Source organism: Motacilla alba, chromosome 25 (assembly GCF_015832195.1).
Source record: "Motacilla alba alba isolate MOTALB_02 chromosome 25, Motacilla_alba_V1.0_pri, whole genome shotgun sequence".
Lineage (NCBI taxonomy): Eukaryota > Metazoa > Chordata > Aves > Passeriformes > Motacillidae > Motacilla > Motacilla alba.
Genome location: NC_052040.1, coordinates 838282 through 853859, shown reverse-complemented (window position 1 = coordinate 853859; position 15578 = coordinate 838282). Strand labels below are relative to the sequence as shown.

Genomic DNA, 15578 nt, shown 5'->3' with positions numbered 1-15578 from the left:
AAGAGCGCACTGTCACCTTCTGGGGTACCCCTAAAATACATTTTCCCTTACATCAGCCTGTTGCATATTCACAGACCCTTATGCATATCCATAAACTAATTTGCATATTCCAGGAACTACTTCACATGGCCCCTCTGGGTCTGCCTTTTTAGAGCATGCGTGTTTCTTGGCTGTGGTTTTGGCTCCTCTTTAGAGAAATATGCTCTAAAATGATTGTTTTTGTCCAAAGAGAGAGGGCTTCAAGAAGTCCTCTTTCTTCTGCCAGTGAGAGAAGTGGATACCAGGGGATGAAAGTGGAAAAAACCCCTCATTGTTAACAGAAAAAAAACCCCAGAAACCACAAAAAAAAAGGAAAAAAAGTGTTGAAACTTACACCCCACCTCACCATGTGGCTGAGGGGCAGAGGTCGTGGCTGCCCTTCTTTGTCTATGAGGACGGAGCAGAAAAGTCTTCATAGAAGCTGGAACCTGTGGGGTTTCTGGCGTGGGTCTTCTTGCAGCAGCTGAAGTTGGTGGGTTTTAATTTCCTTGCTCGTGTCGGTTCAGCTCCTCCGAGCGGCCGAAAAAGAAAGACAAGAAACAGAAAGAGAGAAAGCAAACCGGAACAGTTCAAAAAAAATGAAACAAACCGCCCAGAGGATTCCCGGTACAGCCTCCAGGCTAGGGGAAGGGAAAAACCCTTTTGCTTCACTGTAGCAGCAAAAAAAAACCCAAACCAATCCAATAAAAGAACAAAGCCCCGGTCCTCCTGGAGCACCCAGAGAGGAGCTCGAACAGAGCCCCCCAGGAGCTCAAGGCTCCCCACCCCACCCTCTAGCTCCACCTTAAAGCCAGAGCATTCGTTTTCTGGGCATGAAGCCGAGATAAGGGAATAAAGCATCATCATAAAATCACGCCATGACACATTGCTTGTACCACTCAAAGCCAGGGTGCCTGCGGCGTGCAGTGAGCTGTAAATCTCTTCAGCCAGGCTCCCAACAGGAGATTCCTGCTTCCACGGGCTCTTGTAGAATCAAAGTGATAACGGAATAACGGAGTAACAGCCTGCTTCTGTTTGGAAGGGACCTTCAAGACTATCGAGGTCCGACCCCCTTCCACTAGACCAGGTTGCTCTAAGTCTTCTCCCAGGCAGGCCTTGAACACTGCCAGGAATGGGGCAGCTCCCCTGGGCCACCTGTGCCAGTGCCTCACCATCTCCACAGGGAGGAATTCTTTCCCAGTATCTCATTCTCTGGCCCTACCCCGGGGCTGGAGGCAGCTCTGACAAGGGGGTGTCTCCAGAAGAGAGCAGAGGGGCAGAATCCCCCCTCACACGCTGCCCACGCTGCTGGGGATGAGCCCAGGACCGTGTTGGCTTTCTGGGCTCCCAGCATGCTGAGCTTCTTGTCAACCCACGCCTCCAAATCCTTCCCAGGGCTGCTCTCCATCCGTTCTCCCCCAGCCTGTGTTTGTGTTTTGGGTTGCCCCAGTGCAGGTGCAGCACCTGCCCCGCAGGGATTAAACACAGAAACAGCCTGAAACAACGTATTTATTTTGAGGTGAAGAGCATTTTCAGTCAGTAACCCTCACCCCAGAAGCAGAGCAGTGTTACCAACAGCCACTGCCTTTTCCCCATGCCCAGGGTATTTTCCATCCCTCTGAGACTTTTAAACAAACTTGTCCAGGCTCAGCCTTGAGACCAGGCCACTTCCTTGAGCTCCTCCCCGTGTCGAGGTCAAGGCAGTTGGTTCTCCCGTGTGAAGACTCAACCTCTCACTCCTGGGCTGCCTCTGGTGCTGCAGACTGCTTGCTTTGGTTGTCACCCTTCTTTTTGTGCCCCGAAACGATGTCGTCAATGCGGAGGAGGAGGACTGCAGTCTGCAGAGAAACCCCAAACCCAGGGCTCATCTGGAGCTCATGACAAAAGACAAAACCCAACCTGCCCAGCTTGCACACCACACAGCCATCGGCCTGGGCTGAAATGGTTCTTTCAGCACAGGGAAGGGGAACGGTGTCTCACAGGCTTGTGGGAGCAGCAAGGGGCTGCTTTCCCACCCAGTGCAAACAAGGACACCCATTTTTTTCTTGTTGACTGATATAGAAGGGACACAGCATCCCTTCGAGGAACAGCCTTTGATCCAACACCAGCAAGGTAATGGCAGGATCTGTCATGAGAAGGGCAGCTGAGACGTGGCAGCCCCAGCCAGGCAAAGGAATAAAGCTCCCACGACCACTGATGATTGCAGCATGTTGCTGGCATGGCCTTGCTCAGGCACAGAGCTCTGTCTGGCACTGGAAGCAGTGAGAGCACTCTGCACCGTGTGCAGGAAAAGGTGGGATGAAATATGATGAAATCCAGCTGCAGGATCAAAAGCCCTGGGAAAGCCTGAGTCTGGCTACCTACCTCCAGCAACGGCGAGCTCAGACAGCAGCATGCCCTGCACTGGGTGTGATGCCCACCCAAACACCCCCAGCATACAGGGAAGGATGTCCTCCTCTCCCAGATGATACCCACAGAGGCTCTGAAGTTTCCACCTCTCCTTACCTCCACGGCTGTTTTGTAGGTCTGAAGTTTGACAGCCAAAGGCTCCCAGATGCCCAGCTCCTTCATGTCAACCAGGGCTCCAGTCTCCCCATTCACCCCCCATGTCTGGCTGCCCTCCTGAGTGTGCTTGGCCTGGAAGCAGAAAGACAGGGTGGGTGAGATGGCAATTTCCCCTCTGGAGTCTCAAACTGACCACGGGCTGAGGAAACTCTAACAGGTCATTAGAATATTCTTGGTTTTGGAGTTTATACAAGAACATGTGACTGACAGCACAACAAGGGCACTGTTCTGAACGGTGCCTGATCCCAGGAGAGCCGTGAAGCAGGAGAGGGCTGACTCTCTCCTGGTGCCCCTGCCACACGCCTTACCCTGAGTGAAGTCAGAACACGGATTGTGCTGGCGCCACAGTTCTGGATCAGCGTCCGGGGAATGACTTCCAGAGCCTGGGCCACTGCACGGTAGGGCCACTGCTCCACGCCTGTCATGCCCTTGGACCTCTCTGTCAGCGCATGGGAAACGGCCATTTCGGTGGCTCCCCCGCCGGGCACCAGCTGCGGGTCCATGAGGACATTGCGGCACACCTGCATGGCGTCCTGCAGGTTGCGCTCCACCTCCTGCAGCAGGGACAGAAACCCAAAACTGTTAAGGCTGGAAAGCTCTCGAACATAATCAAGTCCAAATATTTCCCCAGCACCGCCAAGGCCGCCGCTAACCCAAGTCCCAAGGTGCCACATCCCATACATTTGCTAAATCCATCCAGGGATGGTGACTCCACTACTGCCCTGGGTACCCTGTGCCAGTGCCTGACCACACCTTCCATGAAGAAATTTCCCCTAACATCCAATCTAAACCTCCCCTGGTGCAACTTGAGGCCACTTCCACTTGCCCTGTAATTTGTTTCTAGGGTGAAGAGCCTGACCCCCAGTGGGCTAGACCCTTCTATCAGGTCCTTGCTGAGTCCCCCCAGCTCCTCCTTGTGCTCCAGAGCCTTCCTCAGCACCACTGCTCTTCTCATTATTAACTGGAGCACCACACCAGCTGAAAGCCCAGCCCCCAGGAGGTGAAGCAGCCCATGCACTCACTCACCGCCAGGATTTCCTTGCTGGCTCCCCTCAGGATGATGGTGCAAGCCTTAGGATCTTTGCAATCAGTGATGAAAGCAAAATACTCATCTCCTATTTTTTTCACTTCGAAGAGCCTGGCACCGGTTCCCACATCCTCCTCCCGGAGCTCATCGGTGCGACTGACGATGCGAGCTCCACAGGCCCTAGAGCAGCAAAGCACGGCATCAGACACTCACAAACCTGAACTGAGAGAGTGAGATCAGAACAATTCCGTGTCAGGCACAGCGGGAATGGGCTCCAGACAGGAGCCAGCACCTACCTGGCAATCCGGTTGTTGTCAGTCTTCCGCACCCGGCGGATGGCGGTGATGTTGGCTCTCATCAGGTAGTGCTGGGCCAGGTCTGCAACCAGGTTTGTGTAATTTCAGTAATGCATCAGCAGTATCACCTCAAATTTCACCTGTTTATCAGTTATCAATCCAGCCATTTTAATTCCAGTCTTTAAAGCAAAAGGGGTTACAGGAGAAAAGCACCTAAATGTGGCTTTTTAAACCAGGCTGCAAGGCAAAACGGCAGCACAGCTCTGCAGGGGTGAAAACTCAGCTTCATTTGTATTTTGGTATCTTTCCCAAATGCTGGAAAAGTAAAATATTATTGTAGGAGTCTACTCTCACAAAGCAACATCAAGGATGAACGTCAATGCCTGCAGCGTACACCAGCTTTGGGAGCTGTATCAGTTTGTTGTTGTGGTTCTTTTTAGTTTTGGTTGGGTTTTTTCTAAGTTCTGAGCAGTGCATTTAACACCATGAATGAGATGATTTCAACACAAAGGATCACATGTGCCATTACCAGAAACTCCTTTTTCCGTGATGACCAGATCTGGCTTGACTCTTATCAGATCCTCACACATCTGCTGAATGTACTCTTCCTCCATCTGCAGGATTCGGGCAAAGTCTTCCTCCCGAGTAATTTCGATGTCAGTCTGTACAAAAGAGGTGTAAAACAGTTTGGGTGCTCATTCCAACTTTCACAGTATTAGACTTCCCTGGCTTCAAGCAGCTCAACTCCTCCAGTATAACCAGGGAAAGAGTCAGGGATGAAAACCACTGATCAAATAAACTGCGACACGGTGCCAGCTGAGCATTAACTTTAGTTCCAAGCTCAGAAATATTTCTTTTGCTCTTGACCAGCACTTAGATACACAAATCACTGCTTCAATGAGTCAAAATGCTGTAGCCTCACTCCTGTTTTTTCTGGAGCCCACAAAAGAATCAGCCCCCACATCCAACAGGCCTCAGAAAGGTAGAACACAGAAAGCCTTTTGTCACCTGCAGTTTTAACAAGCCATCTGCATTTGTTCATTTTACCCTGCAGATGTCTCCACTTTACCTGGCTCTCCCCTTTCTTGTACTCCAGTGAGCAATCCAGAAGGACGATGCGTGGATTCTTAATGAGGCGACGCATCCTGGGATGGGTCACGTCTTTGTTCACCATAATTCCACGCAAAACGCACGAGTCTTCACTGAAACCACCTGGAATCTGACAGACACGAGGCAAAAGATCAGTTGAGGAGGTTTAGTCTACAAAAACTTGTGAATCTGAAAATATCTCCTGAAGCTGTCCCACATCTAGAAAAGGGAAAACATCTCCCGAGCAACCACGGTGCATCCAGATCACCGTGCAAGTTTAATAAGCCATAAAAGAACTTAAGAAGCTTTTAACATTCTATTCTCTGACAACACGTTTCATTTGCAGTCTTCCAAATCCAACCAAAATCATATTTTTGACAGGTTCTCTAAAAGAGTTGAAATAGCAGCCCGTGTTAGCATTGTAAATGAGCATGGCTGACAACCCTGACTGAAATATCTTCAAGGATTATGTCTGTGGACTGCAGAGAAGTAACACAAAATTCTTCCCAACACACCCTACAATAAGCTAGTTCAGAACAAGGAGCGTGAGGGTAAGAAACAGTTCAGGACAAACTCACCTTTTCTACTTTTGCGTATTTTTTAATATCAATTTCTTTTCTGCCATTTTCTTCGAACTCCACAGTTTTAACAGCCTCAAGAGCAATGCTGCAGGCCAAGTCAGACCAGCGGTTTATTGCCTTGGTGTTTATGGCACTCTTAATTATTTTAAGCATCATTTCTTTATTGTTCACGTCCACCGGAGTGCTGAGATAAAGGAAAAACCAAAGAGCAAACTGAGTGTTAATTCCAAGAAACAATCTAACCCTTTTGACTCCCTCTCCAGTTTTGCTAAGTTGTGTTTGGCTGACACAACTGCCTGAAGGAGCAGCTCCAAGCAGGAAGTTCACATCTCTCCTCTCTAAATTCCACCAGCCCATACTTACCCAATTTTCTTCAGAATACTGATCATGTCATCAAGAGCCTTACGGTAAGCCCAGATGATCACAGTTGGGTGCATCTGCTGCTCAAGAAAGTGTTCAGCAACAGAGAGCATCTCTCCAGCTAAAAAAAAAAAAAAAAATTAAAAATAAATCAAAATTCCCCAAGCAAGTAGGATAATCAACAGCCAAGAAAGGAGAGCACATACCAGAAAAAAATATATCTTCTATCCATGCAGAGAGCTCTAACATCACCTGTACCTTTCTTTACTCTGAACTGTGGTTATCATGGGAAAAGAACAACTTTCCAAAGTGTGGAGCTGATCACGTTAGGGTGTCATCAACCTAGCATGCTCTTGCACAGTAAAAAAACCCCTCTCCATTTCAAGATTAGTAAAAAAAACTAGGATGTGTCTCATCACGTGCTCTGCTTACAAAAAAGGGTGAGCTTTAGGCTTTATGCAAAGTGTTTGGGTCTGTCTCCTTACCAAGAATAATGACAGATGTGGTCCCGTCCCCAACTTCTTCATCCTGAGTGCGGCTGATCTCGATCATGGATTTTGCAGCTGGATGCTGGACTTGAATCTGTGTAGGAGCAAGGGGCACGGATTTGTCCCAGAATATTAAAGCAGGAATGTCTCACATCACTCAATGGAACAAATACCACACCTTTAACACAATCAAAGGCATTCTGTCCAACAACAGCAGGGCTTTTTCTTCCTTTTTGAGACCAAAACCAAGCCCTTGCATTTGACAGGATTGTGTCTCTTCACTGTTTTTCAGGCATTTCAGTTTTTAGGATGCTCTTTTAACAGCTCTCGCACCAGACAGACAATAATGATTCCTAGTTCTTGTCACGTGGCATTGTGAACACCACCATCTGCTCCAAAGGCCTCAATGCAGATGATAATAGCTCCAAATAATAAAGAATTTGCACCAGTCTTGTGAACACTCCATGAAAACTTCCCACTCTAGGATCAAACCCACATTTCTGTAGAGCAGGAATACCTGCTGGATATGTTTCATTTCTCCCCCAGTGAGAACCTTTCTTGGAGCAGCTGGTTAGCACCTGCTGGCTCTCAGGACAGGTGGGGAATCACACAGCTCCACTGTCACCCAAGATTCAGGCACAGACTGACTTCATGTTAAGCAAGAAAATCCTTTAGGAGAAACTTACTTCTCTAAGAATGGCATTGCCATCGTTGGTCATCACAATCCCACCCATGGGGTCCAAAAGCATCTGCAACCACAAGAGAAGCAACACTTGAGTGCTCTGTCCCACGTGGGTCTCACTTCTTCTAGTCAGCTGCAGCACAAGTTCTTACCTTCATCATTGCTCTGGGTCCCAAACATGTTCGGATGATGTCAGCAATAGTCTAGGAGGGATCAGAGAAATGAGGTAATAAAGGAGGGCATCAAAAAGTCTTAAAAAAAAAACCCAACAGTGAGATCAGCAGCCCCTGCAAAATTTTTGTCATCCCACAACTCTGCTGTGGAGTTGATTGAGTTGTCGAGATGCAGCCACGGTTAAGAATTGGATGGAAATGGGAATATGGGGATTATCAAGACACTGGAACCGCACCAAATTATTATCTCAGATGTCAAACCTGAGACACTTTCAGACTTTGCAGAGAAAAGGGGTTTGGTTAGCTAAATCCCTCCATGGTTATTTATAGGGTAGCCATTACATGAACAATGCAGATATTTTCGTTTTATACAGAATTTTTATGTAATAGTAGAAAAAATCTTCTGCTAACAAAGAAAACTATTTTCTATGTTGCTTCTTCTTCATCTCTACATTCACAGCAAATAGAGAAAATATGTTCCACATTCAGTTTTCCCTCTGAAATATATAAATACACACACACAGCCTGAGAATTTGGTACCTTTGCAGCAGTGATGTTTCCTGTCTGGACTTTTCTTCCAGACTCACGTTTGGTGTTCTGACCTAAAGGATACAGAAAAAAAATAAAATTAATCAAGTACAAAACATCAGGGATGCAGTCACCTGTCAGTCGCACCTTCCACATGTGACCAGACTGAAATTCAGAGTTTACAATACAAACCCTGCAGTCATGATGAGAAATACGTTGATGGAAAGCCGTCAGTGAAAACCAACATTCCCTATTACAACAGAACTCCTTGTTAGCATCCTGAGACGAAGCTTTGCAGCCCTGCAACAGGACCCACTGCCCCATAAAATCAAACTGCAGCGACTGCCCAGGATCTGGCAGATCTCACAAAGCTGAGGAGCTGCTGTTGTGCACTCGTGCTCGGCCAGGAAAAGCTAGAGGCTCGTGTACAGTAAGCAGAACTGGGTGATCACAAATTCAACCCATCAATGCTATTTTGGAACATGAGGGTGAGCAGCAGCTGGGGTACCAAGTGGCTCACGACCACAGCTGGAAAGCAGCTGTCAACAAAACTCAGCCCTAGAATGCCCAGATTTATTTAGGAGCAGATGCACATGCACAGGGAGGGGAAAGACAGAACAAAAGGAAACAACGACTCAGGCAAGCAGGCTTATAGAAAAGGGGTGGTGGGCTATGACAGTCTGCCCATTGGGTTAACAGAGAACAGAATGGATGGAGAAGAGAATGAGATACCCAAACAGGGAAAAAAAAAACCCTGGGAATACCTCATGTTGGTGGATGGTGAGAGAATCACAGATTGATTTCGGTTGGAGTGGACCTTAAAGACTGTCTCATTCCAAAACCCTTTCATGGGCAGGGACACCTACTAGAGTAGAGCTCCAAGCTCTGTCCAACCCGGCCTTGGACATTTCCAGGGATGGGGAAGTCACATCTTCTCTGAGCAATGTGTGCCTTACCACTGTCACAAGGAAAAATTGCTTCCCACCATCCCACCTAACCCTGCCCTCTGGCAGTGGGAAACGTATCCTGTCCTGTCCTATCCTATCCTATCCTATCCTATCCTATCCTATCCTATCCTATCCTATCCTATCCTATCCTATCCATCACCCCAGGCCCTTGTCCAAAGTCCCTTTCCGGCTCTCTCAGAGCCCCTTTAGGCCCTGCAAGGGGCTCTGAGGTCCCCCTGCAGCTTTTACTTCTCTAAGCTGAGCACCCCCAGCCTGTCTCCAGAGCAGAGAGGCTGCAGCCCCTGGATCATCTCTGTGGCCTCCTCTAGACCGGCCCCAGCAGCTCCGGAGGCCCAAGAACCGCGCTTCCCATGGGGTTCAAACGGGGCAGGACAAAGCAACGCGCCGAGCAAGACGCGAGAGCGGCCGAGAGCACGGCACGCTGTCGGAGAAGGTCTGAGCGCAGCGGCAGGCAGACGCTGTGGGCAGGGAGCTGCCCGGGGGCCGCAGCGATTCCCGGCGGATCCCCGGCGGGACCGGGCCGCGAAAGGGCGCCCGGCCATGAGGGGACCCAACATGGCGGCGAGCCACGCTGAGCGGCAAAGCAGGGCGGGGGGGGGTCCCAACGGGCCATCCCCTCACCCTCCGCCCCGGGCGGCGCGGGCCGGGCCGGCGGGACTTACTGAGAACCAGGACGGGGCGCGGGCCCATCATCGCGGCGGCGGGAGCGCGGCGGAACCTTCTGGAGCCTGGCGGAGCCGCCGCCGCCGCCGTCAATGGGAAGTGACGCCGCGCGCGCGCGGGGCGGGACCGCCAGGGGCTCCTCACGGGGCGCCGGGCCCGCCGCACCCGCGGCAGCGCGGAGGGGGGGACACGGAGGAACCCCGCGCAGCTCCCGCAGCAGAGGCGGCGGGCACCGCGGGGCGGCCGCGGAGTGGATGTTTCGCTGCCGCCTCCCCGTTGGATCAGGAAGGCGCCGGGTCCGAGATGTCACGGGTGACCTCCGCTCCGAGAGGCAGAGCTCAGTGAGCCCCCCTCGGTCAGCAGGGTGGTCTCGCCCAGCCCAAGGACGGACGGTGAGGCGGCCCCGCCGGTCCGACCGTGCCCGGGGCCGCCCGGTCCCCGGAGCCCCTCCGGACCCCCCAGGCCTCTGGTGGGGGACCGGCCGGGTGCCCCCCCGGCCCGAGCAGCCGCCCCCCTCCAGTTTGGTCAGGACTGGAGTAATTTTTTATTATTATTATTTTTTGGCTGGGTGAGGGCGGTGCCGCTGCGCCCACCCCACCGCCCCGCAGTGCCTTGGGGGGCTGCTGCAGGGCCTCCCGTGTTGGGGAGCAACCCCTGCGCCCCAATAAACGGATCCTCTTCTTTCCAGGCCTGGACGGTCGTGATTTGGGGCTGGGGGAGGGCAGGGCGCTCCTGCTGGGTTACGAGGGGGGACCCCGGTCTGGGGGTGCGGGGACGCCACGGCCATGTGGAGGGGCGGGGCTACGATCGAGGGGCGCGGCTTGGGCGGAGCCAGGAGGGACGGGGCGGGGCAAGCGCAAAGGGGTGATGGGCGGGACTAGGCTTGAGGGGGCGGGGCTTGAAAGGGAGGGGCAGATATGGGGCGGGGCTTGAAAGGGCGTGGCTCTGTGGGAGGGGCGGGACCGTCACTGGTGACCCCCCCCGGGAGGGGGGTCGCGTGTGTCGCGTTCGTGTCGTGGCGCTTTGTGGAGGTCTGTGCAAGGAGGGCCCCACATGGGACAAGTGGGTGTCACACTGGGTGTCACACTGGGTGACACAGCTCCGCCAGGCCCCGCCTATTTCAGCCTCAGCCCCGCCCCTGCTGCCTGAGGCACCACCCCCAATTCCCCACCCCGACCCGTCACGCCCTGCGAGCTGTTGGGGCGTTGCCATGGCGACAGTCGGTCCCGACACGTCGCGACAGTGGCTTGGGACACGCTGTCACAGTCGGAGGGGACACATCCCAGCCGTCGGTTCCACCACATTGTGACGGTGGCTCCAGGACAGCAGCGACAGCCCCGGCAGTGGCAGCGCGATGGCAGCCGCGACTGCCGGCACAGGATCCCGGTCCCTCCGTGCCCGGGGCTCCTCCCGGAGGTCCCTCCTCGCCCGCCGTCTCCAGCTTTCACCGCCGGGATTTCAGCCCGTCCGTCCCGATGGCTCCCCCGGGCTCCCCAGACCCCCACACCCCGCAGGATGTCCAGCTCCTCCCGCTGGACCCCGGTCCCTCTGTCCCCTCTGGATGTGCCCCCGACACCCCGCGGCTGGTCCCGGCAGAGGGCTCAGAGCTCCTGCCGGGATCCCTCGGTGTCCGGGGAGCGCCAGGTTGGGGGAGCGGTTCGGGTCCCTCAAACTTTTCTTTTCTGCAGGTCACGGGCTCCAGCGATCCTGTCGTGATCTCTGAGGATGTGCCAAAACATCCTCGAGAGCTGCCCTCCTTCAAGCCCAAGCTCAAGACCATCCAAGTCATCACCAAGGACCTGATCCGGGAGCTCATGTAAGGCTGTGCCCGAGCCCTGAGCGGTTTTCGGGCCCAGCAGGTGTCAGTGCAGCATCCCAAAACTGCTGGGGAGCGGGGATTGGCAGTGTCTGACCACTCCCAGCATCCCAAAACCGCTGGGGAGCGGGGATTGGCAGTGTCTGACCACTCCCAGCATCCCAAAACCGCTGGGGAGCGGGGATTGGCAGTGTCTGACCACTCCCAGCATCCCAAAACCGCTGGGGAGCGGGGATTGGCAGTGTCTGACCGCTCCCAGCATTCCAGAATCTCTGGGGAGCAGGGATTGACAGTGTGCCCTGGCCACTCCCAGGCATTCTGCCCCCTGCATCCCAGCCTGGTGCCACTTTCACCACACTTCCCCTTCCTGCCTTGCCCCAAAACAAGAGAGCCCGGTCCCCCACGGCTTCCCCAGCATTTCCCACATTGATCTGGGCTGGCTTGGTGGCCAAGTGGGCAGCTCAGGGAGCACAGGGACCTGTTGGGGTCTCTGTGCCACTGAGCACTCTCCCTGTGCTCCCCAGCATTCCCCAGGAGAAGCCCCAACCGTGTCTCATCATTGGGGAAAAGGAATACGAGAGGATCAAGGAATCAGCTCGAGCCCTGACTGAGGTGGAGCGTGGGGACAGGCTGAAGACCCTGAGAGCCAGACAGGACGCTGCTTTTGTAGGCATTTCCCTTCCTGCTTCCCCCTTTTCCTGCTCCCGGCAGGCTCTAGGGGTTTGTCCCTAATGTTTTGGGGTGCAGGGGAGGCTGCAGGGCTCAGGGCTCCTCTGAGAGCTGGGCAGCATCCCTGACATTGTGCCCTTCCAAGGGCACGGGGTGTCTGCCCAGAGGTGTGGGGAGTGGTGCCCATGGCCGTGCCAGGGCCCCAGGAGCCCGACATGTCCCCACTCAGTGCCGGGAATGTGGCACCTGAATGTGACCCCTGCGAGCCCTCGGGAAGGTGCCCAGGATTGGGCAGTGCTCTCTGTCCCTGCAGGAAGCGCTGAAAAAGGCCCTGATTGAGGAGCAGAGAAAGGCAGAGCTGGAGGACAAGAGGGACCGTCGGAGAGACGTGGAGGAGGAGCTGCAGCAGGAGGAGCAGAAGCTGCTGCAGCGGGCGATGAGGATGAGGCTGGAGCAGGAGGAAGACGTGCGGGAACTGAACGCGGTAGGGCCGGCGCTCGCCTCTGTCACCTGGCACTGCTGAGCCTCCCCTGCTCCTCGTGCTCCCAGGCTCTTCCTCTCCTTCCTTGGCCCTCCCTGCTCCCTGTGTCCCAGTGTGGTTCCAAGCCACAGACACCTCTTGTCCCCACAGCTGTTCCTCAATGCCAAGTGCAACATGATCCGGGACAAGCAAGTCCTGGAGAAGCGGATGATCCACAAGGAACTGGCGGAGGAGGAGAAGCGCCTGGACAAGATGATGGAAATGGAGCAGGAGAAGGGCATGGAGGTCCAGGAGGAGCTGGAGCGCCAGAGGAAGCAGGAGCTGATGAGGTGGGCATCCCTCCCTCTTCCCCATGGAGGCATCCAGCCCATTCCAACCACACCAGCCCTGTCCGTGCCAGCGTTCCCACCATGGGGAGCAGGATGGAGCCACAGGAAACCCTTCTGCTCTCATATTCCCAGAGCCCGGCAGGACATTGTGAAACAGATGGAGCAGAATGCAGAGGAACGGGCACTGAGGGCTGAGGAGCTGTACCAGGAGGGCCAGAGGCAGCTGGAGAGACTGGAGCAGATGGAGAGGGAGGATCGGAAGGTGGGAGCAGGGAACAGGGGGGTGCAGGGAGGTTTCCACCTGGCTGCAAAGGGATTGGCAGAGCTGGATCAGCCACACTCAAGGAGTGGGGATAGCAGCCAGCAGGATCAGAGCTCTGGTCCCTTGGGGATGTTGTGACATCCCAGGGAGGTGGCCCAAAGCCTGCCTGCCTGAGTGAGGAGGAGGAAGGAGCACTCGGCTTGGTGGTCTCCAACCCTGCATGCCATTTCCAGGCCTGGCAGCAGAAACAGGAGCGACTGAAGCAAATCCATGCTGATATTAAACGTTTCAACGTGGAGAGCCAGAGGCTGAAGGATCAACAGCGGGAGCAGGAGAGGCTGGAGGACGAGCGGGTGCTGGAGCAGCAGCGGCAGAAGGCTGTAAGAGCAGCAGGCTCCTGGTGGGGTGGGCAGGGGCTGCAGGAGCTGTCCTGGGGCTCTGTCCCACCCTGGGGCTCTGTCCCACCCCGGGGCTCTGTCCCACCCCGGGGCTCTGTCCCACCCTGGGGCTCTGTCCCCTGCAGGAGCGCGAGGCTGCCTTGGAGGCGGAGCAGCAACAACTGCGCCTGGAGAAGGAGAAGGAGCTGGCCCGGCTCAGGGCCACACAGGAGAGGGCCCAGGCCTGGCAGGCAGAGCGGGTGAGTGGCCCAGGCACAGGTGACGTGCTCCCCTGCCACTGTCCCTGTCACCACCCTGGCAAAGGGGCAGCGCCCCTGGATGTGGGGGGTCTGCAGGACCAGTCCCTGGAGCCAGGGGATGTCCTGGAGCGGTGCCAGCAGAGCCAAAGCCATGGCCAAGGGCTTCCAAAGCTGCCCCTGAGGGAAGCCCAGCCCTGTCCCCTTTTTGGGCAGGATGCTCTCAGGGCCAAGAGGAACCAAGAGGTCGCAGACCGGGAATGGCGGCGGCGGGAGCTGGAGAAGGCACGGAAGAAGGCCGAGCTGGAGCAGCAGCTGAAGCAGGATCAGCTGGAGCAGGTGGCCCAGAAGGAGCAGTACCTGGCCATGCAGGTGGAGCAAGACCGGCAGGAATTCCACAGGGTGCTCAGGTGAGGCACACGCAACCAAGGGATGGCTGAGGCAGTGGCCAGGTGGCTCCCAGTTCCAGCTGGTGGCTCTGGGGGCTCCAGTGCCAGCCCAGGTGCTGTGCCAGGTATGGAGGGGCTGTGGCAGAGTCCCTGAGCCAGCCCTGCTCTCCCGCAGGGCCCATCAGGAGCAGCTGGAGCGGGAGAAGCTGGAGCAGGAGCAGAGGGAGTTCCGGCAGCGCGCCCATGCCGAAGATCTCCGGCGGCAGATCCAGGAGCTGCAGCAGCAGCGGCAGCAGGAGCGGGCAGCCTTCATTGAGGAGGGCCGGCAGCAGCAGCAGGAGCTCTGGCAGCGCAGCCAGCGCCTCGCCCAGTTCAGGCAGCAGAAGCTGCAGGAGTTCAGGTCAGGGGCTGCCAGTGCTGCTTCCCTGGGCTCTCCGAGTCCTTCCAGGTGTCCCAGCCTGGGCCACCTCCCAGCTCCCTCTGCATCCTCAGCAAACAGGACCTGCTGTGGGACCATATCCATAGGGAGCCTGATGGATTCTTTCCTCTGCAGAGCCACCGGAATTCCTGACAAATATTTCGCCCAGTTGGAGCGCAGGGCCCGGAGCCGAGCCAGCAGAGCCCCATCCTAGGCCCAGCCCCAGCAGGAACCAGCTGGGATGCCCCACGGATTTGGGGCTCCGTTTCCATTGTCCTGGGTTCCAAGGTGGGGTGTGTCCAAACTGTGTGTTCTCCTCCCATCCCCACCATCCTGATGGACTGTGAATGGGTGGGTCACTCCCTGCAGCTGCCCAGTGCACAGCCCAGCCCTCAGGCTGCAGGCAGGGTGTTCCATAAGGGAAAGAGGCAAACCCTGCAGGCAGTGTTCGATTGTCTTCCCAAACTGACTCAGTCCCAGTGGGCAGCCTGTAGAGACCCAGGCCATCAAGGATTCCCCAGAACATCCCATGAGTCACAGGAATACATAATTCCACTGAAATTCCCTGCCCTGAGGGAGTTACTGAACATTCCTGCCTGAATCTGACCATATATAATCTGGGCTCTTTGGGGACTTGGGACACCAGCAGCACTCGAGGGATCCAGGGGAGAACCAGACCTTCCACAGGAGGAACAGACCTTCCCCAGGACCACTGCTTTCAACAAGACTGCAACCATCACTTCAACAGGACTTCATCCACCACCCTGACTGTCAGGATGCCAGGTTGTACTCTGCCTTTGTGGTTTCAAGCCAGTTTTTCTGTATCATTGCATCTATTGTAATCTTTCTGTTAAATTGTAATTCTGACCTGAAATCTCTCTCAAGGTATTTGTGCAGTGTTCATTTCGCCCACTGGTTGACTTTCAAACCAGCACATCCATTGACTGATTTTCCCAATAAATAATATTTTCTGAGCAGTGTTTTGCACGGGGCTCTTGCTCTTCTCTCCTCCTCCTCCTCCCAGTGCTCCCAAACCTGTGGTTTTACCTGCAGGACCACAGAGAGGAAATGGGATGGAAAACCCCCCTGTGCCCTGGCAGCACATGGATGGGAGTTGAGAGGAACAACAACCACCACAGGAA

The 15578-nt window shown here is 54.9% G+C and overlaps 2 protein-coding genes across 2 annotated transcripts; one reads left to right on the top strand and one right to left on the bottom strand.

Moving 5' to 3' along the window:
- Positions 1 to 1509: 1509 nt before the first annotated feature.
- On the bottom strand, positions 1510 to 9546 carry CCT3 (chaperonin containing TCP1 subunit 3). The gene is made up of 14 exons (XM_038161903.1): positions 9438 to 9546; positions 7820 to 7881; positions 7259 to 7309; positions 7111 to 7173; positions 6422 to 6518; positions 5940 to 6057; positions 5574 to 5760; positions 4976 to 5125; positions 4436 to 4568; positions 3907 to 3988; positions 3610 to 3790; positions 2892 to 3137; positions 2524 to 2655; positions 1510 to 1856 (listed from the first exon to the last, which is right to left on the bottom strand). Exons 1-14 carry the CDS (start codon positions 9466 to 9468, stop codon positions 1752 to 1754), a joined length of 1638 nt encoding a protein of 545 aa, XP_038017831.1. The 5' UTR covers positions 9469 to 9546; the 3' UTR covers positions 1510 to 1751.
- A 1045-nt stretch (positions 9547 to 10591) lies between these two features.
- On the top strand, positions 10592 to 15410 carry LOC119711488 (cilia- and flagella-associated protein 45-like). The gene is made up of 10 exons (XM_038161781.1): positions 10592 to 11254; positions 11779 to 11920; positions 12237 to 12407; positions 12555 to 12733; positions 12866 to 12995; positions 13229 to 13375; positions 13519 to 13632; positions 13846 to 14039; positions 14194 to 14418; positions 14572 to 15410. Exons 1-10 carry the CDS (start codon positions 10914 to 10916, stop codon positions 14648 to 14650), a joined length of 1722 nt encoding a protein of 573 aa, XP_038017709.1. The 5' UTR covers positions 10592 to 10913; the 3' UTR covers positions 14651 to 15410.
- The last annotated feature ends 168 nt before the right edge of the window (positions 15411 to 15578 follow it).

Excerpts from the sequence above, each read along its gene's own strand:
- CCT3 (XM_038161903.1), bottom strand. The coding sequence starts at position 9,468 with ATGATGGGCCCGCGCCCCGTCCTGGTTCTCA. Across the intron at positions 7,882-9,437 it reads GCGCCCCGTCCTGGTTCTCA|GTCAGAACACCAAACGTGAG; the intron begins GTAAGTCCCGCC and ends TGTATCCTTTAG. Across the intron at positions 5,126-5,573 it reads AATACGCAAAAGTAGAAAAG|ATTCCAGGTGGTTTCAGTGA; the intron begins GTGAGTTTGTCC and ends CGTGTCTGTCAG.
- LOC119711488 (XM_038161781.1), top strand. The coding sequence starts at position 10,914 with ATGGCTCCCCCGGGCTCCCCAGACCCCCACACCCCGCAGGATGTCCAG. Across the intron at positions 12,408-12,554 it reads ACGTGCGGGAACTGAACGCG|CTGTTCCTCAATGCCAAGTG; the intron begins GTAGGGCCGGCG and ends TTGTCCCCACAG. Across the intron at positions 12,996-13,228 it reads TGGAGAGGGAGGATCGGAAG|GCCTGGCAGCAGAAACAGGA; the intron begins GTGGGAGCAGGG and ends TGCCATTTCCAG.